The following is a 25,763-nucleotide window of genomic DNA, read 5'->3' as shown; positions in this document are numbered from 1 at the left end:
CAAAGCTGATGCAAGCTTGCAAGTTTCTGCAATGAGTGTCATGAATCATGGCTTTATTATAACAACCTATGGTAAATACTTCTTAAGTTCACTGAAGTTGGGGTTATGTGTGCACACACAAAATGTGTAGTACGTATGTAGGTAAGAATAGCTAGAAAAAATACACTTGTACAAACTGGGTAAAAACTGGTGTTTGCCGCTTCAGTCTCTGGCAGATAGATTGCTTTTAAGTTTTGGGGTCACTGTAGTATTGGCTTTCCAACGATGTAACTGGTGAAGAAGTAAACCCCAAAGGCCGGCTAATGATTCACTTCATGTAAGTGCATGCTGTTTTTAAATGAGTTTGTGGTTCTCTGCCAGTGCCTCCTTTCTTGTTACTAAAATCAGCGAGTGGGCTTCTCCCAGCCTTCGTTGGCATAACCAATCCCCCCTGAGTGGGGAACCATCTACCAGCAGTGGGATTTATTGCAGCAAACCAGAATGGCAGAATGCCACCTCCTGTGGATCTCGGCGTTAAAGCAGTCTTTCCATCACGCAGTGCAGTGGATTGGGAGGGACTGACTGCCCCGGTGGGTTGACGGTAAAGTAGGGAATTTCATTTGGAAGCTGTACGTGAAATTGGGCGGCCTGTCAGTACTAGTTATCGAAATGCTGGTCATCAGTCTCTGAGAAAAACTTGTCATTTCCAACCCAGTTATAAGCACATATGCTCAAACAGTTCAGAAATCTTTACTGACTCAGATTGATCCCATATACATAGTTGCAGCAAAAGAGCTGATTTGGCTCCATCCATCCAAGACAGACTTCATGGTGCTGTTTGGAATAGTTCAGGAAATCATTGACTGCTGCCTCTGTTGTTCTCCTTGTTCTCTAAAATGGTATATTATATCAACAGTAATATTTTTAAAAGTATATTTCTCCTCTCTTGCTGTACATTATATAGTGCTYTCAAATATCTTTGAAATTGAAAAGTTAATAGGCATTTTAAATGCATATATAATAATGGAATTCATGAATCTGCATGCTATCAATCTTTATGAAATCATACACAAAAATAATTGATTTTGAAATTTAAAAGGTAATATTCTAGCTACAGTTTCACATTGGATGAGACGATAGATTTTGTGGATCATTTTTCAGTGGCTTTGAAATACTTCACAGCCAACCTTTGTGTAACAAGCGGTGTCTGCTATTCCACTTCTCTGTGGTGGTGTAACAGCAGATGCTTTCATGTAGTCATCACATTTTGTATAGGGAGTTTTGTAAAAACGTAAGTAAAAATGTCCTTGCTGAATGCTCGATTATCTGGATAATGGCAAACTGTAGCTTTGTTGTATTTTCATTAGGACTATTTCAAATTTAGACTGTTTCAGTGGTCTAGCTTACAGTACATCCCTGTAAACAGCTTTTACAGTAAGGGGCAAAATTGATTACTAGAGAATGGGGAAAAGAATTTAATCCAGTTTTGCTGTCACAGCCAACATTTTGTGGTGTTACAGCTGAATTTTGAAGCAGCACAAATTTATTGAGTTTTCCTGGAATGCTGCAAAGCCTTTATTTTTTCAATAGGTCTTTCATGGAGGGCAAAGATATATCCAGATATGAATGTTGGGTATTATACTCTATTTTTTTTTCTGATTAAGTGCTGTGTTTGTAGAACCTGTTTTATTTTATATTAAAATGTTGGGATTTCTTAATTGGTAGTATATCACTTGCATCTCTTTTTTTATTGTTTCAGCATGTTCAGTCTGCCCTAATAGTATCTTATGTCTTACAGTGTAATTTCTTGCTGCATCAGGACCAAAATATTTGAGTTTTCCAACAAAATAGTCTGTATGTTTTTTCACTAACAATTAGAAAATACCTGTTGTACATCCATAATCATAAAAATTAGTTGAGATAAGCCAAATAAATGAAATCTGAGGAAGGTGTTGCATTACTGTGGTTCAGACTTAGTGTCTACACTAATGGGAGATCTGCTTGAAGCTTTTCTAATCTCRTGTTGCTTGAACAGTGAGCCCTGGCTAGGATACATAGTGTTTGGCTCTATGCACTAGCAGTTCCTCAAACCATCCGTTGAGTTTAGTAGTGCTTTTTGAGAGTTGTGTCATTTTCAAATTCTGCAATGTTTCTGTTAATCATTGAAAAATTTATTTTTTGTTTATTTCAAAAAGAGCAACAAAGAGTAGCATAGTTGTCTGGAGACTGTAAAAGGATTTGTCTGCCTGGAAAATTACCTGAATATCTATTGAAAGATTTTTTTGGAAACTGTTGCATCYAACTGCTTATTGAGGGTGCTTCCTGAGTTATTTTTAAATGAGACATGAATTACAGCTAAATGGTAATTGTGAATTCTTTGTAACATTTTCCTGCTTATTGGATTTACTGTGGAGAAAGAAAAGATAAATTAGGCATCATTAATAGGCACATCTCATTTTGTTGTTGTTTTGGGTTTTTACCCCCAATAGCATTGCCTTACTGCTAGAGAAATCTTATTATTTCTGGGTGTCCTAATCAATAAGGTCAAGAAAGATTGATTTCAATAGCTGTCACTGTGTTTACAGCACACATCATACGTAGTCCTTTATAGCAGTGGATAGTAATTCTCTTGTTAACTTGTGAGTCAAGAAATCAGCAGACACATCTTACATGTCAATGGGCGTTGAAAAGAGTCTTGATGGTGTCAGTCATTGACTGAGAGGAGGAGACTGACGCTGTTAATTGAATTTCCCTGGAGAGCACAAAAATATACCATAATGTAGGCAAAGGAATGAGGGAATGGCAACCACACAAGCTGTCAGCGTGTGTGAGCTGATAACATTGATTTACCCTTGCTAATGGCCGGGGTTGAATGGAGAATTGCCCTAGGGGAGGACAGAGTTCACTGCAGTAGCTCCTTGTGATTCTAAGTGGTAACAGAAAAGTATTGCAAAGTAAAATTGATCCAAAGTCATACTGTAAAACTGGATTTGCATTCTGTTAAAACCTGATTGGGGGGGAGGGAAGTTATTTCCTTAAGGTAATCCGTACAGCATCTCATCTCAGAGTTATCAAATGTTTTATCCTGACTTGTAGAGTTAATAAAAAGAAGTACCTTTGAAGCACAGTCTCATCATGAAATAAAGATTTGTTTTTCAAAGAAGGAAGTAAAATTGTAAGCAATAGTAATTGGCAATAGTAAGCAAGAAAAAATTAATGCTGTGAAATTTCACAGCAGAAGGAAAGGCTTTCAGTTCATTAGAAAAAATGTGACTGTTAAAACAAGTGTTAAAGAGTAGGGATTTGTATATGTATATCATTTATGCAAATATGAATCACAGCAAAGCTGCAAGATTGGCAGCCCTGGCCTTTAGGTACAATTGAATCTGACTTATAATTTGCTTTTCAACTTATTCTTCATCTGCCGTATTTTCATAGCGATGAACAAGGAAATTTAGAAATGAGAAAAGAAAATCATCGTCTTTTATTAGTCACTTTGCTAGTGCTGGTTTTCTTGTAGCAGAATTTGTAACAGAGTTTGCAGTAGATCTGATAACTCAAAGCTTGGGTCATTACCACTCTTCCACCTCCTTGCAAACTCGAAAGCTAATTTTTCCCCATCCAACTACCTAGCCAGAGGCACTCGTAAATTTAATTGTCCGGAGCGCTTTGATTTATGCTTGCTGGAGGAGGGGGAAAAAAAAAAAGGCTGTTTGACATTTCTTAAGTAGATAAATGCCAGAATAGATGCAGATAACTCCAGATAGCAGCAACAGCCAGAGTGCCACTTCTCTGATAGGAAAATGTCCTCGCTTTGGCGCACAGACAAGTTTTAACTCCGAAGGAGGCTAGGCCTCCRGCAGCCTTGCCCAGCCTCCCCGGCAGTGTGGAGGCAGGTGAGCACTAAGCRTTCTACCCTGCTTCCCTTGGGATCATCTGGGCGTTGTATGGGTACCAATTTGTCACCTACATTCTTTTAGAAACCACTAAATTTAAATCTGTATATCCTGTTGGTCTGACCACAGATACGTATTATTAAGTCAGTTCTGCTTTTAGCATTTATTTTTGTTAAGTGTCTCGAGGTGAGCTTTGCTCACCAAAACTGCATTCTCCTGCATATGCGTTAGTTGTTCCACTGACTGAAGTGTGTGTGTGTGTGTGTGTGTGTGTGTGTATGTATTTATTTATTTGTTTACAGCTGTGACTGTGAACCTGGTAGGGATAAGAGCTTACTGCCTCTAAGGATGATCGTTTCCCAAGCTTGCTGACATACCAGCCCTTGCAGTTCTCCCTAAATTTTGTTTAACTTAACCCAGTTTTTAAAAGTCCCACTTCAAAACATTAAAGGCATTGCAGATGTCTGCAAGAGGCCGGGCTAGGCCAGGGCTCCCCGCCTGCTGTTGTGGGAGACGTGGCAGGAGGTGGCCCCGGTGAGCGGGGCAGTGACAGGCGGCTGAGGGCAGTGCCCTTTGCACCTGGCTCAGCTGCAGCTAAAACACTGTAGTTAAATCACCCCGTTTAAATCTGAGCAATACTACACGTACCATCCAGGCAAGCTCTTAACGTATCCCGCTCTGCTGATTGAGGGCCTGACAGGCACGGTGTCAGGGACGTCTTCTGAGGGCGACCTTGTGGCGACAGGAATGCAAGTGCAGCAGTACTGTAATTATTTTTATGTAATTAGTAACTGTAGTAACTGTAATTATTTTTATGCAATAGGTTTCTTATATGGATTAGATGAATGTTTATTGTGCTGCTGAGCCTGTTGCAGTGTTTGTGAGAGAGTGAGTTTGTACTGCCTTTAGTTTTATGAGGGGTATTTGATGGAAGGGACCAACTCTCCTTCATCTCTGCTGAACCATCGTTTGTGGAAATGGCAGGCAGAAAAGCTGAAGCTGCTGAAAACCTGGCTGCAAATGAGACCACTGTCCTGAAAATTATATTCATCACAACAGGAGCTAAGTTTCCTTGAAATGACAGGTTTGATAGAGAAGGCCTCGCGGCTGGGCCCTGAGGAGAAGGCTGCGGCCTGCGCTCGCTCTTCCTGCCCTGGAACCTCGAAGGGTTGGCTGGAAATAATGTGGTGACAAAAATCTGTGGTCCTAAATGAAATTATGATTTTTTTTTTCCCCCATGCAAAAGTATTTTTGTTGGCTTTTACATAGGAAAAGCAAGGAGTGGAGAGAGGAAGAGGGTAATAGATAAGTTTGGGAGTAGAGAGTAGCATAGTTCCCCCATGTCAGTAGCACAGCACTTCTGTAGCCAAGCTTCGCTAAGGAGCAAGGATAAGTGTGTCTGTGCCTTTATAAGAAACCTGGCATAAATTCAGTCTAACCCAAGTAGTCTTTGAAGGCTAAGGAAATCACAGGCCATGTCTGCTGATCAGTTACTCCCTGCATCAGAAACAGCATCATAGGGCTTTAAAAGGAAAAGCCTTTAGGAAGGCTGGCAAATACTGTTTCGGTGGATTAACCCAAGTTATGGACTAATCAGTTTACCCAAATTATAACTACACTATCAGTTTTGCAAAACTGATTATTTATCAGTCTGAAACTTTTAGAAGTTATTTAAACTTGCATTTAAATATTGTTTTAGTGAGGAAAAGTTTAGTTAAGATAGCAAACTTACACGAATGTATTTGTGATTGGGAGRTATTTAGGTATTTATATTTTTCTTGAAACATACGAATTTTCTGAGCTGTTTACTTAATATCTCCCCCTTCTCCACTAGAGGACACTACGGGCAGGAACAACAGCCTGTCCTTTTACTTTGCAAGAGTAATAAAACTGTACTCAGTCAAATGCAGTTTCTGTGAGAAAAATGCTTACATGAAAATTTTACGTGCTTCTTACCGACGTAACTTGTAAGGCCAAAGGCATTACCCATAACATTAGTTTGTGTGTTAATTTTAAGTGTTATATACTTAATTATGGCTATCTCTGAAATACAAATGAAACTGCTGGTGACTTTTATATTGGACAGGCAGGCCCTAGTGCTCCCGTGAGTACAGCTGCCTCTTCCTATCGCAACCAGCCGTTCTTACTTCCCGTGCAAATGTGCTTAGGAATTACACGGAGCTTTTTGTGAATCTCTTTTTGCCTTTCCCCCCCTCCCTTGCTAAACTTGTTGTAGCAGCTATGATATAGCACCCACTACCAGGGCCATCAGTTCAGTGTTAAGTCTATGGGCAAGTGCAGGAGGAGCTCCTGGGACAGCAGATTGGGCCTCAACAGATATTTCCTGTCACTGCCAGAAGAGTCAGGAGGTCGGCGCCGTGCTGGGAGCCGCAAGTTGCAACAGGCAGCTTTATATCATCGATAATTCGTTTGCTCAGAGTTTCTATAATCTTTGGATTAACCTTTTTGTCGAGATGAACATATAAATAGGACCTTGTTGCTAGGGGTCAGCCCCAGACTATTTTTTAACTTGTTTGCTGGAAATAGCATTAAAAGGCRAGCTCAGTTCACAGATAAGCTCTGCAGTGTTCTTATTCCAAGATTATTGAGAGGTTAATTTACTGCACACAGCGGCAGCCACTGAAAACTGCTGCGCTGATTTCTGACTCTGCAGGATGCATTTAAATGTCAGCAGCTTCCCGGGCTATTTGTAGTCTTTCCCTTGCCAGAGCTGCCATTTTTCCTTCAATATCAGTTTAGAAGTGATGTTCCAAGGTGTATAAACTTGTCTTTTGATCAGATATTTGCAGCAAAAGAGATGTGTTCTAATATAGTTAAATCAGAGTAAATAACCACTCTTAATGATTTCCTTCCTGTTCCTTTCCTGCAAGTTGGACCTGCCTCCCAGTGCAGCTGTAGTACGAATGTAGAGCTCAGGTACTGCAGGGAAGTTACGGTGATTAGAAATGCCCTGTGCAAGAACATTTTCTCTCGATGAGCAGGTGCCAGTTTAGAAATCACGAGAAAGTAGCAAGTCTTTTAGCATAGGTTTTAAAGAAATGAATGTTGCATTTCATGTAGTCTTCTGATATATGTATGTATGTATGTAGATGTGTACATTTTCTTTTTCTTTCTTTTTTTTTTTAAATGCACTTCCAATTTGAGACCRCAGTGCCTAGAGGTGGCCATCTGCAGCTGGGCAGGTGCTTGGTAAGCTGTGAAGTGCTGGCTTCTCTGTAAGGCTTCAGAAGCRGCTTAGTGAGTGCTTATTTTCTTGGAGGGATGAGGTACGAAGGAATGCTTCTCTCCTGCTCTCCTTTCCCTGGTCTTACATAGCTCTGCTCTGCTCTGGGACCATGGGTTCCTTAGTGTTTAAAAATGCAGGAAAAAGTAATTTGGGCAACTTGCATTATCTGTAATGACTATCTTTGATGTGATTAAATACTTCCCCCTCATGGCAAGCAAATGTCATTAAGCCAGTTTTGGCTTATGTTTTGGTTCAGTTTTGCAACATCTTTACTCTTTGCCAATTCAAGTAGAGTGCTAGAAGTTATATCATAGGACAAGTTACTCATGTTTGAAAAGTAATTTGAGATTTTGGATGGAAAGATGATTATTGCAATACACATTGAAGGGGAGAAAATTAACTATGTAGTAGAAAATATTATTTTAGCATACTCTTTCCAGGGATTCTTGCTACGGTAGTTTTTCAGGTTAGATGACTAGTCAGAGGGGAGATCTGATACTCTTACTGCTATATCTACAGATTTGTGATGGCATAGAAGTATATTTTGTATTTATTTAAAGGGAAAAGAGGAGACAGCTCAAGATTTAGTCTCATTATTTTTTCTGTGGTGACTTTGAACAACATTTCCTAGCCCTTGGCATTTTGGATAGTCTTCAACAGCTGAATAAAAAGAAAAYTCTTAAAGTAGATTTCAACTAGTAAATTATTATTTCTTCATCATTCAGTGGGAAGCTTAACAATGGAGTTAAACAAGTTCAGTGTGATCAGATAGAAGTCGGGATGTATTAAGACAGTTGGGCTGGATTCAGGAGAATTTTCTGCCAGTTTTGGTTGCTGAGGTCTATTCAAGCAGGTTTTCCACATCAGCTTTTTCTTCGGATACAGTAGACAAGACTAAAAAAGAGCACTTTTGGCAGATCAAGAAAAAAAAATTTTTGATCCATATCAGATTCTTGCTTGTGGAGGYTTGTTTTAGTGGAAGAGTTTACTTAGAAGTATTCTATGCAAAGTAAGTAAGTTCACAAAGATTTTGAATGCTAAGGTTAATATTCAACCTGCAAAGTTGCATAAAACAGCTGTCATTAAATCATTTTGGATGCCATAAGCTGATCCTGCTCTACTTATTAACTAATAATAATACTTTAAGAGAAGAAATGTATAGGAGTACTTTGGTACAGGACATTGGATTTCACCCAGTAATTCTTGCACCGAATTAATAAATTGTGATTTAAGTATGATCATATTTTTCTGAGAGATACTTAGTTTTGATTTAAAAACTTAAAATGATTGAGAGCCGACTATATCCTAAGTATATTATGCTAGTCATTAATTACTCTTGGCATTAAAAAGTTATTTTATTCTTACCTGACTTCATCCAGTTTCAGCTTTCAAGTATTAGCTGTTAGTTACTGTGCGTGGTCAGAAGTCTTCTCTCCATTCAGGTACTTCCACGCAATGAGCCAGTCATACTTTTGCTCTCCCTGCAAAACTAAGTTGTTCTTGGGGAGTGTCTCATGATCAGGAGGCTTTTTCTCGCCTCAAATCTTCTCTTTTGCAAATCATTCAGTCTATCAAATGCCCTATTTGAAGTAGGTGCAGCAGAGCTGGGTAGCAATTTTGACCTTACTGGGACATCATATGCAGAAATCAACAGCTAGCAGTACTTGTTGCTCACTTTTTTCATGGTGTGTTGCTTGTATTAGTCACTGATTTCTATAAATGATTTTTTTCCCCATGAAATGTTTGATTTCAGAAGCATAGACTTGTTTATGTTATTTGGATATTTTAATGGGTTAAAGTCCAGAAAAGTTGCAGCACAGGACTATTGGCCTTATGTATTTCAGAGGTGCTAGCATCCATGTATCTGGGCAGATTGCTTAGATAAAGACTGTTCCTTTTAGAGTAAGACTTTTTTAGCAGTATTCATTTTTCTGTACCAAATGGCACATGAGGAGATGAAAACTCCATTTTAAGCTTTGACAAGGAGCAATCTAGATGCAGTTTTGCCAAGCACCCATGCATTGTCGCACAGGCGCTGCTGCTGAAGGTGCCGCAGATGCCAATCCCCCCATCCCGCTAATGAACCCGTGGGCAGTTGTTCCCCATCTGCCACCTCTGCCTGCCCGCGTGAGCCGAGGGGACGTAATTCCCGTCTGTACCCAAGTCAAGTACAAAGACGGTTCATCCTGTCTGACCGCTACTACGCTGCAGGCCACCAAAGATTAACAGCTGCTTCTCCTTTGATTAGGTTAGGTAATAACAGTTACTTTAGTTAATAATTGGATGGATTCCCAGGCCATGTAATTCAGGTTTAGGCTGTCATTTTTTRCTGGCACGTAGCTGAGCTGTATTCCTGGAATGGAGCCTGTAATCCTATTAGTCACTTGTCACTCAAGCCATTGGGGAGAGAGGAGAGATGATGGGGAATCGAAATCCGTTAAGGTGTTGTAGCAGACAGGTAAATAAATAAGGCACCCTGGCCTTGTCTGCAGGGAGCTTGCTCAGGTATTCATCAGCATAAAATAACGGAAAAAGTTAGGAAGTTTACTAAATGCTTACTTCATAATTAATTCATAGAGTTGTTGCACAATTTGCTTCGTCTATTCTTGTTTCTGTTTGCTTTGCAACACACCTGTGAGCAGGTACACACGTGCTGTCTTCTGAAGACCTACATGATCGCTACCCTGGCACTTGGAACCTGTTGCTGTACATAYTGTAATGGCCCAGAGTTAGCCAGGTGTTAGACAAAGCTGAAATGCACCCTGAAAAAAAATCTGTCTTTACAGAAGTGATGGGGAAAAGGCTTCCGTTTGGAGGGGAAGGAGAGCAACTACAAGATTAGACATGGTTGCAGTGCGGTGCAGAGCTGCAAAAGTGAATRTGTTTTTTGGATGCATATGTGAGGAAGTCCTCTTACAACAGGGGATCTTCTAGCTTTTTCTGAGTGTGGTTTTGGTGACTGATTTGAAAGAAAACATTCCTTYCTGGACATTTCATTATTGGGTACCTATTGATGAAAAGGGAGTTATGGGGAAAACATCRTGGATAAATAATATACATAAATAAATAAAGATAAAGGATGAGTTTAGCATTAATGAATAGTTAAGAAGCAGACCAAGTGGAAAAATATAGCAGTATACAATTGCAAAAGTTGAGTAATAACTAAGATGGGAACCAAATGAATATGATAAAATGGAATATAACTCAGCATAATGGGATGAAATAGAGAAAGGGCCTRTTTGGTCTAAATGACAAGAAAGACGTCTTCACCATGAGCCCTAATAGGCTGTGGCATAATCTCCTATGAGAAATGGGGGACGAGGAAAGTGCTTGGCACACTGAAAGCTAGAGCAGCCGTAGCGCAAAGAAATAGACTGCAGCAAGTTGTGTCATGTAAATGGGCCACGTCACATAAATGCTTTTTTTCATTTTGGTGTCATGATGCAGGCATGATGATCACATAGCAGTTTTTTCAAGCATTTTTCTATACTGAAAGCACCCTTGCGTCAATTGGCAAGAAAAAAAGCTGGTGCTTCAAGTGAGAAAATATGTCACTGTTTGGGATGAACCGAAGTGGACATTGGTACCTTTGGAAGGGTGGCAGCTTGGTCAGGAGGGGCTGAGCACTGCAAAAATTTTGACTTTGAGAAAGTAGAGAAGGGGAATGTGAGTAAAACTCAAATTTTATATCTTAGGACACACATACTGCACCAACTGCACAGAAATTGACTATTAGAAATTTAGTAATTAGCCTAGGGGGAACCCCTTGTTGATTATCTTAATTGTTTGATAGGTAGGCACAGAGACTTCATCTGTTTGCTGCTGGTTACGCCTTTGCAGGTAGAACTTTTGGCTATGTGGAAGTCTACAGGTGGTTCCTATTCATTGCGCRGAATTGTTTCATCTGGAATACCTGACTTCTCTGTTTAGATAGAATTTGTCTGGAGTTTAGGGACAAGTCATTTAGACAGAATGTAAATATTGGCTTGAAAGAAACTTTCAACCAGGAGAGAAGGTTTTGTCCTTTTACTTAAAAAATAAAAAAAAAAAAAAAAGAAAAGACTAAATTGTGTGTTACAGTATTTCAATATGACCCCTGCTCCTTCCAGATCTTTTCTTATAATTCTTCTAATTCCATGAAAACTTTACAGATGATTCTGCATATACTAAAATGTCTTCAGCATTAACAAAATTAGAAACTTCATGCACCTTAGTTAGTTTAAACCAAGCTTTTCAGTTTATAGGCAGCAACAGAGTGTAAAGTATGCAAAATGWGATGTTAGTGTGCTAGTTCATATCTGAGAACAGTCATTCTACTGCATTTTGAACAAGTTGTGGGAAATGGATTAGAGAAAGGACCTGGAGATCCTAAGCAGAGTTGCCATCACTTGATCAGCATCTAATTAGAAAAGGAGTAACTTACATCACGTAAGTGACCTTTTGGAAGGCTTCTGCTCCTGTAAATGAACCATTATCAGAAATCACATCCAGTTTTTTAACCTGGTGGTCAAACTCCAAATAATTTATTGGAGAAGATAGACAAGACAATCAGCTGATATCCTAGCACAATCTCTCAGGTGGCATTTCTGCCTTCCCAACATTAGGGATAAAATGCCTCTGACACCTCTAACTAGCAGTAATACTGGGCTTTCTTCCAGAGCAGAGGCTGGACTTCTGGAGCCCACATGCTGTGAAGCAGGTACCACCAACATGTGGTGGCACTCAGGTTTTGAAGTGATCTGTCTATTTTATGCACATTGAACAAACAAGGGAACGAGCCTGAACGTGGTCTCAGGTTTGTTAGAAAGAGAAGTACCCATCCAGAGATCCTTCTACATTCTTTAAATGATGAAAAGATGTGTTGAAGTACAGCTGCAGAGATTACAGCAACAGATARTGATTAGCTTTGTTAACATCTCCAGAACAATGTCCTCACAAAAAGTATTTGCATTTTTCATCAATACATATAGTATTATCTACTTATAGTATATGATAATACTTGAGTGTATATATTATCTTTGAAGAGTATCATGAAAGCTTCAACTTCTTCGTTTTCTAAAATATACTTTTCCCTTTGTATTGGTAATGAAATGCACTAATCAGAAATGGTCAACATGGTAAGTATATGTATTAAGGAATTTCTAGAGTGATGTGAAAGCTCAGGACATTGTCTTCTAGGCATATCTGCTATGTCGGAATTTCTTGAATTTCTTCTCATTCTTCTCTATTTTTGATTCTCTAGAATACAGCAGATCAAGTGGCATTTCGGGTTGCAGGAGGACTGACGGCCCTTGAACATGTTCTTCAAATGGTGACTTCTTCCACTAATCTGAATGCAGCTTCACGGATTACTGTTAAGTAAGTATGATTAGTCCTTCCTTTACCACCTGTAATTTTTATATTATTCATTTCATGCTGTCAGTGTAACTGCTGCTGCTTCTTATACTCCAATGTTGAAGTTAAAAGAAAATATCTAGTGCTGTCTTCTGTGTTGCTGTAGAAGGCAAAGGACATTTTCCATTCAACCTCTAGTTTTTCAACTTTGTGATATTTCTAGCTTAGTATCAAAGAAGACTTCACCTCTCAAAAAGGTGTCACTTTTCAAAAGAAAATTTACCTGTCTTTTGGACTTAGATCTCCAGTGGAGTGTGAGGGCGTTTTGTTCAAGGGTTGTCATTCACTGCAGTCTTAACTGCTGTTAAAATGAAATGGCTGCTCCAGGTTACTCCCCGCTGAAAGGGCTTTTRCAAACAGGTAAATCAAAATTCCCTTGGTTTAGCGGAATATGTCTTTACATAACATAAGAATGGAAGGGTTGAAATGTCTAACCCCTGATCAGAAAGAGGTGACTGAGGAGAATTTCTGGAAAAAAATGATAACTCAGAAGCATACTTCTCCCTCTGGACCCCATGATCTCTAACTATAATTTTCTTTCAAAGGGAGATTCGTGTTTTCAGAGTAGCATTAACGACTTTTTAGTATAGAAGGAACCAACTGAAGATAATCTGTTGTGTACCATTGTCATCATTTATTTGTAGGCRTATTTTAATATTGTAATAATTAGAATTCAAGCACTTCTTTGTGTGATCTGAAACTTAATCCGTTGTTAATATGGTACAGGTATGAAGTGCTAGGAAAGAACACTAAGGAAATAAAAGTATTTTCAATTTCCTTACTTGCTGTTTGAAGAGAATGACGCTCTTTGGTTCCTGTACATGTAGACAGCACTTCTGCAGGTGCAGCCAGTGCTGCTGCTGGGAGTATTCCAGAGCAGTCCTAGGATAAGCAGCTCAGCAGCAGCCTTTGCACTTCCTGTGTTGAAGAAGCTGTAATTTTAATTGATCCACATCCACTTAGGAGAAATTTTGCAAAGAAGAGAGCTGCACTGTGTGTTTAAGCAAAGTCACATAAGGCCTTGCTTAAATTTAGCTTTACATTTTTAGAATGTGAATATTTCCCTTTTTTTCATCTTTCATTTTTGAAACAGTCTTCCTTAAGAAAGAGAATATTGTATTTACATTACAGTAAGAAATTTGTTAAGGTTTGTTAGACTATATAAGAATGTATGTTTGAAAGGAATGAATGTGCCATTAGCTCCATATCAGCTACATTTGTAAAATGGCAAAAGCATCCAAAGAGATTTTTCAGAGGTTTTTCCTCATCTTATGATGCAGTAATTGTCTTTCTTATTTCTATTTCAGATTACTGTAAATCGTTTCAAGCTTTCCTAGGCATATTCATGAGGTCATTAGGAAACGAACTTAAAAATTGTTCAAAGATTTTTATGTTTAAAATGTTCTATTAACGCAAGCTTTTGGCTGTCTTTTTGGCTGTCTGTTCTATTTACAGAACAAATACTAAAGGAGGAGAGCAAACTGATTAAACTGCATTTAAATACCAGTATGACCATACTGCTGTTTTGGCCAACGTGCTTGTGCCTTGGGGGAGACGAAGTTATCTCCTTCTGCCAGAGCTCAGGTCCTTCTTGCATTGAGATTAGGTGATTACAAATAGTAGGGGCATGATCTATTTGCAAGTAGAGGGACATACACCAAGAGGCACTGTATGAAATTTAACTGTATTTCTGTTTTTATTTATAACTCTTTTAGCCAGATAGACTTGCACTTGGGGAATTCAGCTGATAAGCTTTCATTTGTTGCTGCGCAGAGATCATATCCAAAGCACAGCTGTAATTCCTTATATCATTTAAAAACAGGAGTAGAACACGTGAGGAAAATTTACTCTGATTGTTACTGATTTCTTCTTTTTAAGAAAGAAATCTGTAAAACTGATATGATTATATTCCTTTTTCTGTTGTTCTGAAGCCTGTGAAGCACCTTGGGTTAGTTCCATCCCTGAATCGAATACAAAGCCTGGCTTTCTCTAAGGTACAGGAAAATGCTGGACATGGTCTGAAGTTTCCAGTACTGCTGAGTGTAGGGCAGGCTTTCGGACAGCGTCCTTCCTGTCCACTGTTCAAGCCTTCACTTGCCTATTGGGCAAGTGCAAGAGAGGAGCAGACTTTTAATTTTTCACAATACCGTTTTTATAATGAAAGTGCTAAGCCACAGTATCAGCTATTTCTCAACTCTATTGATAGACTTGGGAAAGAAGTGTATATTTATGATTATCTTCAAGGTAAAGAACTTTGCATTAGGGCTTGTCTGTAAAAATGTATATTGATTTATTTTCAGTTTGATCATGATTTTCCTCAAGAAATAGTTGCCAACATCAGAGTTAATACCATTCCATAAGTAGCTGATTGTAATGCTGTACCCAGTCTCTACCACAGAGCTTACTACTAAATATAAATGTATGTTCTTATCCATCCTCTTACGCTGCCTTAACATCAGGGTGTAGAATGCTATCTAAATGAGAAAATCCTGGAGCTGAAATTTTCAAAATCTTTACTTGTATCATTACAGATAATTTTATTTTTTAATAGAATCTCTTCTTAGCTATAATGCAAACTCTAATTCATATATTTCTCTAAATATTACTGAAAAACTTACCTGCTGGTGTATTTTTCATATGCTCGATTGCTTATATTCACAAGTATCTCTCTCTTGCATTTTACTGCGATGACTTTTTCAAGGCCATTTGCTGCAAAATAACAATAAATTAGTCCATTTAGTAGATATTTTGAGCAGKCCATTTAGAATATATGAATGAATTTGTAGTGTGAATGTTGATTTCAGCCATACTGCCTTACAGGAATTTTTGAAAGTTGCTTCCTTGAAAAAATAGYTGTTTTGTTTACCACTAAATTCTCTCAGTACAAATAGTAAGTTGAAAAATGGGATTGTAAATTACACCTAAAATTTCTGTGAATCCTCTGAACATTGATGCTTTTCACTTTGGAGGCAGTGAGTGTACAAATTTTCCTGTTTCTTTATATGACTATCTAAAAAGTGTGCCTTTTTCAGCTAAACATGAAAAATGTGGTAAAACTCTCTGTAAAAAGCAACAGAATTTCCACTAGACTGTGCCCTTTCCACAAACATGCATCTTCTTGTCATTATTAGATTCAAAGACTGTCTCTCAGTAGCTGGTACATTGAGCTTGATTTAAATATCATTAACTTAAATAAGTTTCATATCTTTATTAATAATTTTTCTTAAATTGTTTGCAAATGCCTCTTTCTTTTGAAAAAGTATTGCTTGACATTCATGAAAATATAACCAAACAACATTGTAAGCATCTGAAGCCATTGTATTTTRGTAGTTATACGTAGGGTTGCACTTTTAGTGCATGATCTTGCTCTAAAACTATCTTTTTTATTTTCAAGCAACTTTGAGTTTGTGTTTGCTCTCAGTAGTGCTGCTGGGTTTTGTTCTCTTTTTCTTTTCATCTGGATCGCTTTTGAGGATTGCTAACACATAATGCATGTTTATCTAGCGTTTTTATAAGGAGAAAACATTCTAGTAAATACTTTTATTTGCTGTTAAAAACCTTAAATGGAAAATGTAACRTATGCTAGAAGCATGAGAGTGGGTTTTCTGCAGTGCAGGCTGCAACTGCACTGCTGCGAGCGGGCAGCCGGCCCAGAGGGTGGGACYTTCTGCAAACAGTTTGAAGCCGGCTCTGACTTGGCTGCTTTAGAGGCACCATTTTCATGTCTGTTAGCATGGGATCCCCAAAAGTACTTAACAAATTCTGTAAAAGTTTTTCTTTAAATACGGACTGTCTGATAGAGTTTCAGAAACAGTCATTCGATATATAATTTAGTTCTTTAGRTGGAAAAGAAAATTAAATAAGATTTCTCCTCGCTTAATTTTTAAAATTCTTTGGAAATTCTTTGTTTTGTCCTRTTACTTAGGTTACTAACTTGTTAAACTTCACATCTTTTTTTTGTGCTTCAAGGCAAAATAAAGCCYTCCTGTGGAACGAAGTTGAATCAAGACCATTTGTTAACTGCCTTCCAGCCTTCCCTAGCCAACTTGCTGTGCTAAAGGACACCCCTGTACTTAGCTAAGATTGTGTGTTGTTGCAATATTTAACCATTTGTACTCACCCTAAATTGGGAATTTGTCTGTTGTTTTGTGACGAGGGTAAGCTATTTACAAGGAGGTGAGGAGATTACATGGGCTATTATCTACATCTCTCTTTCTCCAAAATCCTGGCAGCATGGAGCAGCTCAACTTTAATCCTGTGTCTACAAGATAAAGCTTTATTAACAAAAGATTTGACAATATGCCTGTTGTTTTGTACCATCCAGATTGGTAGTCAGGACAGCAAATGCTGTGAAGAAGATGGGTCTTTTGTAGGAAATGGAGGATGGTTTTGTTGTTGGGACAATTTTTCTCCTTTTCAAATAAAGCACTGCAAAAGTAGCAGAGAAAGCATTGGATTATAGTACATTTATTATTGACGTTAATGTACAAATTGGTGTCAAGCTTTATTATTTCTTAAAGTAGCACTTAGTAATTTTCCTGATATTGGTTCAATTCTCCAATGAGCAAGACCTCTWCAGCAGAATTTCAAGAGGTTTCAGTATTTTATGTTTATTTTTTTTTCCTAAGCCTCTACTGAGAACCAAATGGAAACTGCATAGCAAAATAATTTTATGGCTAAAGATCAGGACCTGAACATGATGGGTGACGGGTTTGCTAATAATAGTTTAGTTAATTAACATTTGTAAAATCTTTTGAGTTCCTTGTTTAAATAGCACTTTTAAATACAAATTAGCAATAGTTGTAATGAACAAAGGAGGACTCTTGTTACAAGTTCAGACATGATGGAAATTAAAGATGTTTTCATTATCTTCTCTATTCATAGAACTTCTTGCATCGTTCATTAAAGCAATTATCATCATGATAAAATATCTAGATATTTCTGTGTAGTAAGTAGAAAATAGTTCCTGTGTAATATTATGAATAGGATTAATGCAAATTGGTGGTATTTTCAGTAAAAATTACAGGCTATAGAATGAGAACTGCTTTCCTAGGCTGCTCTTTGTCATTTTTACCCGCTTCACGAGCACACCTTTCTGACCCGCCATCACTGTTCATACAGATCTGTAGGATTGCCCCCAAAGTTTGTTACCTGATGTGCAAAACAAGCTCTCCTACCTCTTTGCAAGGTTATTTCCTCTAGAGGAACATTCATTCAAAACCAACAGTTGGTACCWGGACAAAAGGATAGTCTGAAAAGAATGATCTTGAAGGAGCTCTTGAACTGTGATCAACTTCATGATCGGGGGCCATACCTTGCAGTGAAGTAGCTGGCAAGCCAGAGACTAGSAGAGGTCTATCGGATCCTGTTTGCACCTGTGAACATCAAGGGTAAATTAATTTCCATTGTTGTTCTTCTGAATTCAGAGAGCAGGATTCAGATTGAGACTGGACCACTTTTGAAAGTGTCTTAAGAGCTTGTGAAGAATGTTACCAATTATGGTTACACTTTATAGACGAAGGCTATTTTTATGCAGACAACCTCGAATAATACAAAATACAGATTAAATATTAATTTTTAATCTCTTTGAATAATTTTTTTTTTTGAGGGTTCTCAAGGAACCCTCACAGGAGTGAAGTATAAAGGTGTGTGTAGTCTTTGAGWCTTAAAACTGGATTTATTTTGGAGGGGTAAATGCAGGCTTTCGACAGTTTMCCAAATAGCAATACCAATTGCTTTCTTTCCTTGTCACAATGCTGCACAGCATTCCGACTGAGTAAACATTGTAGTTTGCAGACAAGTAAYCCCTCCTAAATTTCATAATGTTCAGCTTTATAGTATTTCGGAGCAAAATCGAGATTTTGGGGTGGGTTTCTTCATCMGTAATTAGTGTTTTCATTTACCTTCTCCTGAAGTTGAAATTAATATGAAAAGGCCTTGTAGTTGGAATGGGTAAATATTATGTATTGCCAATGCTTTGATGTTTATAGAACAAAAGTCCCTTCTGTATCCCGGTGTGCCAGCATGGCAGGATGCAATTGCTTTCCCAGTATTTGGAATAAACGATGTGGTTTGTCAGCTTGTTGATAAATTGGGGAAAGTGGAGATGTGGTAGTACAAAAGAAAATCCCACGCATACATATAACTGGTTGGGATCTAGCTTAAAGATGCTGATTAAAATGAATTATCATCCTATTTCTGTACATTCCTGCAAAATAAATGCAATGTACAGACACATGTTTTTGTCTAGCTTCAAGACAGATTTCTTTTTTGGATCAAAGGTGGAGTATCATAATGAGTGTTTTTATAATTGGATTTACTCCAGAGGAAAGCCTTACATCACAGGGCAGACTTCTTATGTGGTTGGAGAATACACGCTGTCTAACAGCTTTAAAGCTGATTTGCGGGTGTGATRCAAAGTTTAGAGCAACATCAGTAATCGATAAACAGCTGCTTTGCACGTGAGGCTCAGGCCTCAGCGTTCCAGCGTAGTTTTGGTATCGCCTGAGATAGCAGTTTTGCAATTATGAGCCATTACGAGCTTTGAACAGGCAAACCCCTCAAAAGTATWGAATTTTTCAGCCTACTGAGTTTAACTGGTAGTTAAATAAAGTTCTTGCTTGACATTCGCTGTGCTCTGCGCCCGTCTAGGAGGCCTTAGACGGAAATGGTGACAGTTGACAGCTGCTGTTCTCTTAATAAGATTAAAGTAAAGAAATTAGTTGTGCTGTGTTTAATCTGCCATTTAACACTGCGAACCACCTGGGGACTGCTTCTGTGCTGACACTTCCATTTGGAAGTTTAAAAAAAATTGCAGGACTGAATCTTGGTTCAGAACACGTCTAAATACATTTGAATCATTGCCAAGCGCAGTTTAGCAGGCGTATGATATCAATTAAAAGTGCCCTTGTAGTGAAAAATTAATTTGACATACATTTGCTTATGCCTCCTTTTCGGGTGCATTATTTGAATCTCTGAAAAATCAGATACTTTTTCTGACATAGGATTCTTTTGGGAAATAAAAAGGAGCAGGATGCATTATTGTCATTGAATTTGTTCTGCATGTAAGTGGGAGGTGTCTGTGTTTTCAGATATAAAATAAATGTTCCTGTTTCTTGGCAATTTTGGAAATACAATAGATGAAGAATTGCATTGTCGTGAGTTAACTAAATCACTGCAAAATTTTGAAATGCTGTCAGAAGTAGCTAACCTGCCAACTTCCCAAATGACACTTTGGAAAAAAATAGWTTTTTAATTTGAAATATAACTCCTCTTTAGTATAGCTGATAAAATAAAAGGTGGTCATCTAAAGCATTTTCTTTTCAAATGAAAGTAGAAATTACCACAGTAGTTTCATCTCTCTATAAAAATATGCATGCTCCTATGGGAGATGATCTCCTGCAAAAAGTAACAGTAGGTGCCYATGGAATTTTTTCAATATTAGCAAGGAAAGTGACATAAATGTCTTTATAATTTCTTGAAATATCTTATGGATAGGAGAGAACCTTGTTGCAAAGCTTTTTTAACAAAAATCTGAATGGCTAAGCAGCATGCTGACTGAATTTTACATAGGTGTCCTCATTGTAGGGTGAAAATTAGATGAAATAGGAGAAAATGAAGCTGCCATTGCTCAGTGAATAATAATTTAATATTATGTTCCTGTCMTGTGAACTGTAGGTTGCAAATGATTTAATTAGGCAGTACAGTAAAATTAATTAACAATACAGTAACATTAATATAATTAGTAATGTGATGAAGCTCAGAGTATTAACAACTGAATCCTAAAAGCAGCCTGCCTTTCTCTATATATATATACATATTTTTTTTTTTTTAAATAAAGTTTAGGAAAAAAATAAGCATCAAACTCAACTCCATGTTCAGAAATGTCTGCAGTTCGTAATGTTAGATACCTGCTTTGAGGGCTTCTCCATGATAACTTGTTGGTTGTTGCTGCCAGTCCGACTTTTGTGCAACCTTATGACAGTGCTAACAATTTATCTTTTTTCCTTGTATTAAGCATATATGAATTTATGGGTTTTTTAATGCTTAAAAAAAAAAAGTAGAAGATATTCCCTTCAGTTTACTTGAGTGCTAACCATCTTTATTTATTGTTGTATATATTTATGATGTATTTGTGTTGTGTGTCTGTGTGCTTACTTGTGTAATGGCAGCAATAGCTTTTGTGGTAAGCAAAGCCCAAGAAATGAATTTTGTGTTTATTCCGAAGTAGTGTTATCCCTGGTCAGATTTATCCTTTCTGGGAGTAAATTCTCTAGGATTGGCCCCAGCCTCTCTGGGAATGGGGTCTTGGGAAAAGTGCTCAGTTTGGACAGATACAAATTACTGCATGGGAAAGCTTGGGCACGTTGGGCAAAGCCGGAAATTTCCCTGCTTGTTGTGTTTATGGCTTTCTGCTCTTACTATTGCAAGGCTGGTGTCTCTTCCTGCCGACACGGGCGCAGGGCACTTGAGGCTAATGTAGTTTTACGCTGACGTTTAAAGACTGTGCTCTGTTCATCGGTGGTTTGYGAGTGTCAGCAGGAGTTTCTGGAAAGGAATTCAACCTGCTCCGTTGTGTTTACGCAGTACAAATTGCTAGACTCGCTCTGCTCTTTGCTGCAGAACTGCTTCTCTCTAAAGCTGTCCGCAATGTAACGTGAGTTGTTTCGTGCAGGTCTCCTTTCTCAAATATTGTTCAAAGATTTTTTTTGTATTGACGTGATTTGCAATCCAACCATAAAGCACAAGAAAAGAACGTTACATGACCAGATTGTGAAGTTATCTGATATTCTGTATAAGTTTGGTCATGAACAGCCTGCCTAGTATGCCCATAAATATATATTAGACTTTTACTGAGAAAATGCTGAGAACGCATGCACATGCATGCTTACGCCTAGGAAAATGCAGCCAGTGCCTTGTGCCACATAGTTCAAGCTTCTAAAAATTGCATATTCCAAGGAACATAATTTAATTTTAAACTAAATTCAGAACATAGAATAATCCAGTATCAATACAGTACATGACTTCTAATTAATATGACCTCACGGTATTTAAGTTAATACTTATTTTACATTAATTTCTAGTTTTATTTGGAATCCATGTTTAAGAAAATAAAGTTAAATTACTAAATGATGGTTATTTCATGTTCTTCCCACCAATTTATTTGCTTTTAATTTATTAAAGGGAGTAACATTGTTTGTCTTTTCTTCTGATCTTTTAGGTCCCTCAGCAACGCGGTAAATGCTTACAGCCTGACTTGCAGTCGCTGCACAGAAAACTGCACCTATATTCTTTTTAGCAATAAGATCACTTTTCTAATGGACCTGTTGATGCATCAGTTTATGGTACGTAAAATATGTAATTTCGCACTTGTTTGCACGGTTCACAAAAATAGAGCACTTGAGGTGTAGAGCACCAGGAGAAATGAGAGAGCCAAGCAGAAAGTAATGGGAACATTCTTTTGTAATGTCTGTTTGGAAACTGCACATCTCCATCCATGCAAACTGATACTCTTCTAATTAATTGTGCAAAACCATACATACAAGGAATAGCAGTGAACGGACAGTGTATATCTTTAACCAAATCTGTGATTTTTCTTTTTTACTTTACTGTGCAGTAATATGTAAAATACAGACTGTGCTACGTGTTCTCTGTGCGTTCAATTCTGATGTATTTCAGTATCTGGAAAGTAAGCTGCTTCAGTATTTTGCTGTAGTTAGATATTCTAAAGTGATTCAACAGCAGACCTCTTTAACTGTGGAACTTTTAATTTTCCAACGTTTCATTTAATTGAAATGTCATTAAATATTTTATTTGAAAACTCATTTTTAATTCATCATGACCTGCTCATCATGAGATATTTAGTCTAGCTTTTCTAGTTATAAATCGTGTGTATGTATTTCCATGAGCCAAGCAGTTTGTTAATTGAAAAGTTATGTACATCTCTTAAATAATTTACATGGCTCTGTTCGAATCAACAAGCCGGGGACTGTTGACGATCACTTTAGGAAAGGTACCGCAAAGGGCCACTCCGTCAGCGTTCCACAAGTGACGGGATTCATTCGGATGCCCAACACCTTCCCTGTTGCCTGCGGAGCACTGTGCAAATCGCCTCCCGAGCCTGACATGAAGAAGCACAGAGCGCTTTTCTTGGCAAATATTGGCCAGCTGGACAGCTTATGAGCAAAGATGCTCATAAGAAAAGTGCCCTGCGCTTAGAGCTTCTCTCAGTCTGTTGCTAAACACCACCCTTGAACTGCAGCAAACYGTAATTAAAGCTTAATGTTGCCCTTGGTCCACAGTGCGCTTTTATTTCCTTTGCCTAAAGTCTCTCATATTCTCTCTAGGCAAAATTGGCCCTCAAACTAGCATATCTTAATACTTTCATGAAATACATATTCAACTAATTCCTTAAAAATATATATATATATATCTCCTTAAAAAAAGCATATATATATATATTCCTGCATTTCTAACTGTAACCAGTCCTTTCTTTCCCTCCCTTGAAAAGATAATAAGTCAGATCAAGTTTGAATTTTCTTTCTTAAGGTAGAGAAAAAAACATAGACASATGGCAAATGCCTCTTTTTCATTTGATCACCAAAATATTGACGGGCACAGTTAACAGATCCACCTAAAGAGTTTAATTGCCTGCTCTGTTCCCAGCTTGATGGCTGTATGATGCTGCCTTTACTTGTGTAATGTCTTGATGTTTCTTGGATGCAAGATTGAAGTTTGTTGCATTTTAAGTATGCATAGAAAATGAACCCAAATGATATTGAGAGTAATAGATGGGAGCATATATTTGCAGGCCTTTAATARATCAATAAATAAGTAGAAGTATGCTAGTTATTTGCTGATTGCAAAACCAGAAAGAATAAAGTTTGAGAAAACTTTTCTATGCATACTTAAAATGCAACAAACTTCAATCTTGCATCCAAGCAACATCAAGTGAGTTTAGTTTTGCTTTTATTATTCAAAATCTAATACAATTTGTACATTAACTAATGTTCAGAGATATACATTTTAAGAAGTGAACTTAAAAAGTGTTTTTATTAGCAAGCAGATTTTTTTACACAGTCATAATATTTTTCTTCTTATAGAAAGCATTATTTCAGGAATTGAATAAACCAGATTGTTTTTTTTCTCTAATGAAAGCTTGGGTATCAATGGGAAATGGATAGATTATCAGTTGTAGAATATCTCATGTTTTCAGTGACATCTTGCCTGGCAGATAGTTAGTTATTTAGACATTTTTTTGTTTAGRCCTTCCTCCCATTTTCACATACCTGAGGAACTCATAGAAAACCTTCTTCTGTTTTGCCTTTCTTAGCCTCCTTACCAGATCAGGTGATGTCTGTCTAATTTGGTCACTATCAAACTAGTCTCTTTTTCCTGATTTCAGCAGTTAATRGATCAACCTCTGTACCTGCATTCACGGAAGTCTTGTGGTTATCCAGGAAATTGAGTTATGTGCAGACCCCTATCTCTGCTCTTTCTCTAGGTAGCTAGAAAATTGTTGTGAAATTGATTATATATTTTGGAAGGTTTGCRCTGAGAAAATGAGTAATTACATAGGACTGAAGTAAATATGTAAGGATAGTTTTCTAGTATAATTGGATTTCTTTTCTAGTTAAGTGACAGCTGTCAATTTTCCGTAAAGACATCTGAAAAGAGCCATTTGTGTAAACCATCCATTTTTRGACATGCATTTGAGATTTGACTTTTATCTATTACAGATAACTGTCCTTTAATGAGTTCATGATACTCCATGAAAGGCATGACAGTTTGTTTTCTAACTACATGTTCTCAGGTAGATCAAAGGGAAACACTGCAGAGCTTTTCAGAATAACGAGCTGGACAAGACCTCCTCATCCTGTAAAATGTCTTGGAAGTTTTTGTGTTCATTCAAGCCCTTCCCTTCCTAGCATACCAGCTGGTACCAGTTAAAGCCGAATACAAACCTTGCTTATTAAGAATTATGAATTGAGACATTCTTATTGTCACATTTTTCGTTTACATATATAAATGCAAAATTATTTTTTTTTTACTTTATTTTCAAATTGCAGACTAGGTACAGTTCTAAATCATTGTTTGAGAGCTGCTGCCAAGCACTCCTTTCATTCATGTGTATTGTTAATTTTCTGCATGTAAATTCTTTTTCAGGTTACTTTTCTTTCTGCTTAAGCTTAATTGCTAAAGGCCAGAATCAAATTATCTTTATTCTGGTAYATAGCTAACTTCATATAAATATATGTAGTCCTGACCTCCAAATCCAAAAGCAGTAAGGATGGTGTGAAATCTTACCAGGCTCTTCTTGGGGCAGACTTTTAAAATTCTTAATTACATTTTTCTTCTCCAAACCTCCATGCTTAACTGTGGGGTCGGTGTTATTGACAGATGGCCTATGAAATCTTACTCATTATACAATATTACTCACGTACAAGTGGTTCAATTCAGTTTAAGCTGTTCTGGACATATAGAGCCACTGAAGTAGTTTTTCCTCCCCGTTTATTGCCTAGGATATGTTGCCACGGGATTTGGATGCAATGCTGCTTAAATGTGATAGTCATGACTYGTGTTTAAGCAATCTATGCATCTATGCATAAGCTATGCATATTAAGCTCTCTATATATACATATGTATACATATATACATATACATACAAGCTATGCATATTATTATGCCTATTAGGCTATGCAGCTTGCTGGTTTCGTAACCATCTGTGGTCACTTTTGGAGTCTCCTGTACTGCAGTAGCGAGGGTGGCTGCACAGTTGTTTGCATTGATGATGACTGATTGTAAACACATAGGCATTTAGGTGCTTCCCAGCTGGTTACATCCCCTTTAATTTTCAGGCTCCATAGAGCTCAACCCTTGTGACTGTGTTATGGGAGATGCCCAGCTGGAAGATTTTACAAGCTGTGGAGAAGGGGAGACGGTAGAGCTGTAGGTCCGTGTGAACACGTAAGAGTCATCTGCAGGGTGTTGACAATACTCCTTGTCAATAATAATTCAGCTACATGGAGAAGGTCTAACCTGCAGGTCACTCTGCAGATCTCAGAGTTGCTTAAACCACCCACCCTCACGCTGGTGGCCTTTGTGGTTGGGAACTTGAAGACCAGCACCTGGAAGTTTGAAGGCTGGAAAATGCTGCAGTTAGCTCTCAGTTCTGTGAATCTGGGCGTTTCCAGTGCCCACTTTTATCTTTTTTCCTTTCTCCTGTTTTTTTGTTTTTTTTTTTTTTT

General features: G+C 37.7%; 1 protein-coding gene across 3 annotated transcripts in view; it reads left to right on the top strand.

Moving 5' to 3' along the window:
* SCAPER (S-phase cyclin A associated protein in the ER) overlaps positions 1-25,763 on the top strand; it is a 129,973-nt gene that overhangs the window by 62,326 nt on the left and 41,884 nt on the right. For all 3 annotated transcript variants that reach the window (XM_026038638.1, XM_026038637.1, XM_026038636.1), the window contains exons 23-24: positions 12,365-12,480; positions 21,737-21,860. In XM_026038638.1, the coding sequence (XP_025894423.1) occupies positions 12,365-12,480; positions 21,737-21,860 (240 nt within the window). The remainder of the gene's footprint in view (positions 1-12,364; positions 12,481-21,736; positions 21,861-25,763) is intronic.

Source organism: Nothoprocta perdicaria, unplaced genomic scaffold, assembly GCF_003342845.1.
Source record: "Nothoprocta perdicaria isolate Ctin4 unplaced genomic scaffold, notPer1 scaffold_214, whole genome shotgun sequence".
In the NCBI taxonomy this organism is placed as follows: Eukaryota; Metazoa; Chordata; class Aves; order Tinamiformes; family Tinamidae; genus Nothoprocta; species Nothoprocta perdicaria.
The sequence above is the reverse complement of the archived record's forward strand: the minus strand, read 5'-3'. Positions and strand labels throughout refer to the sequence as shown.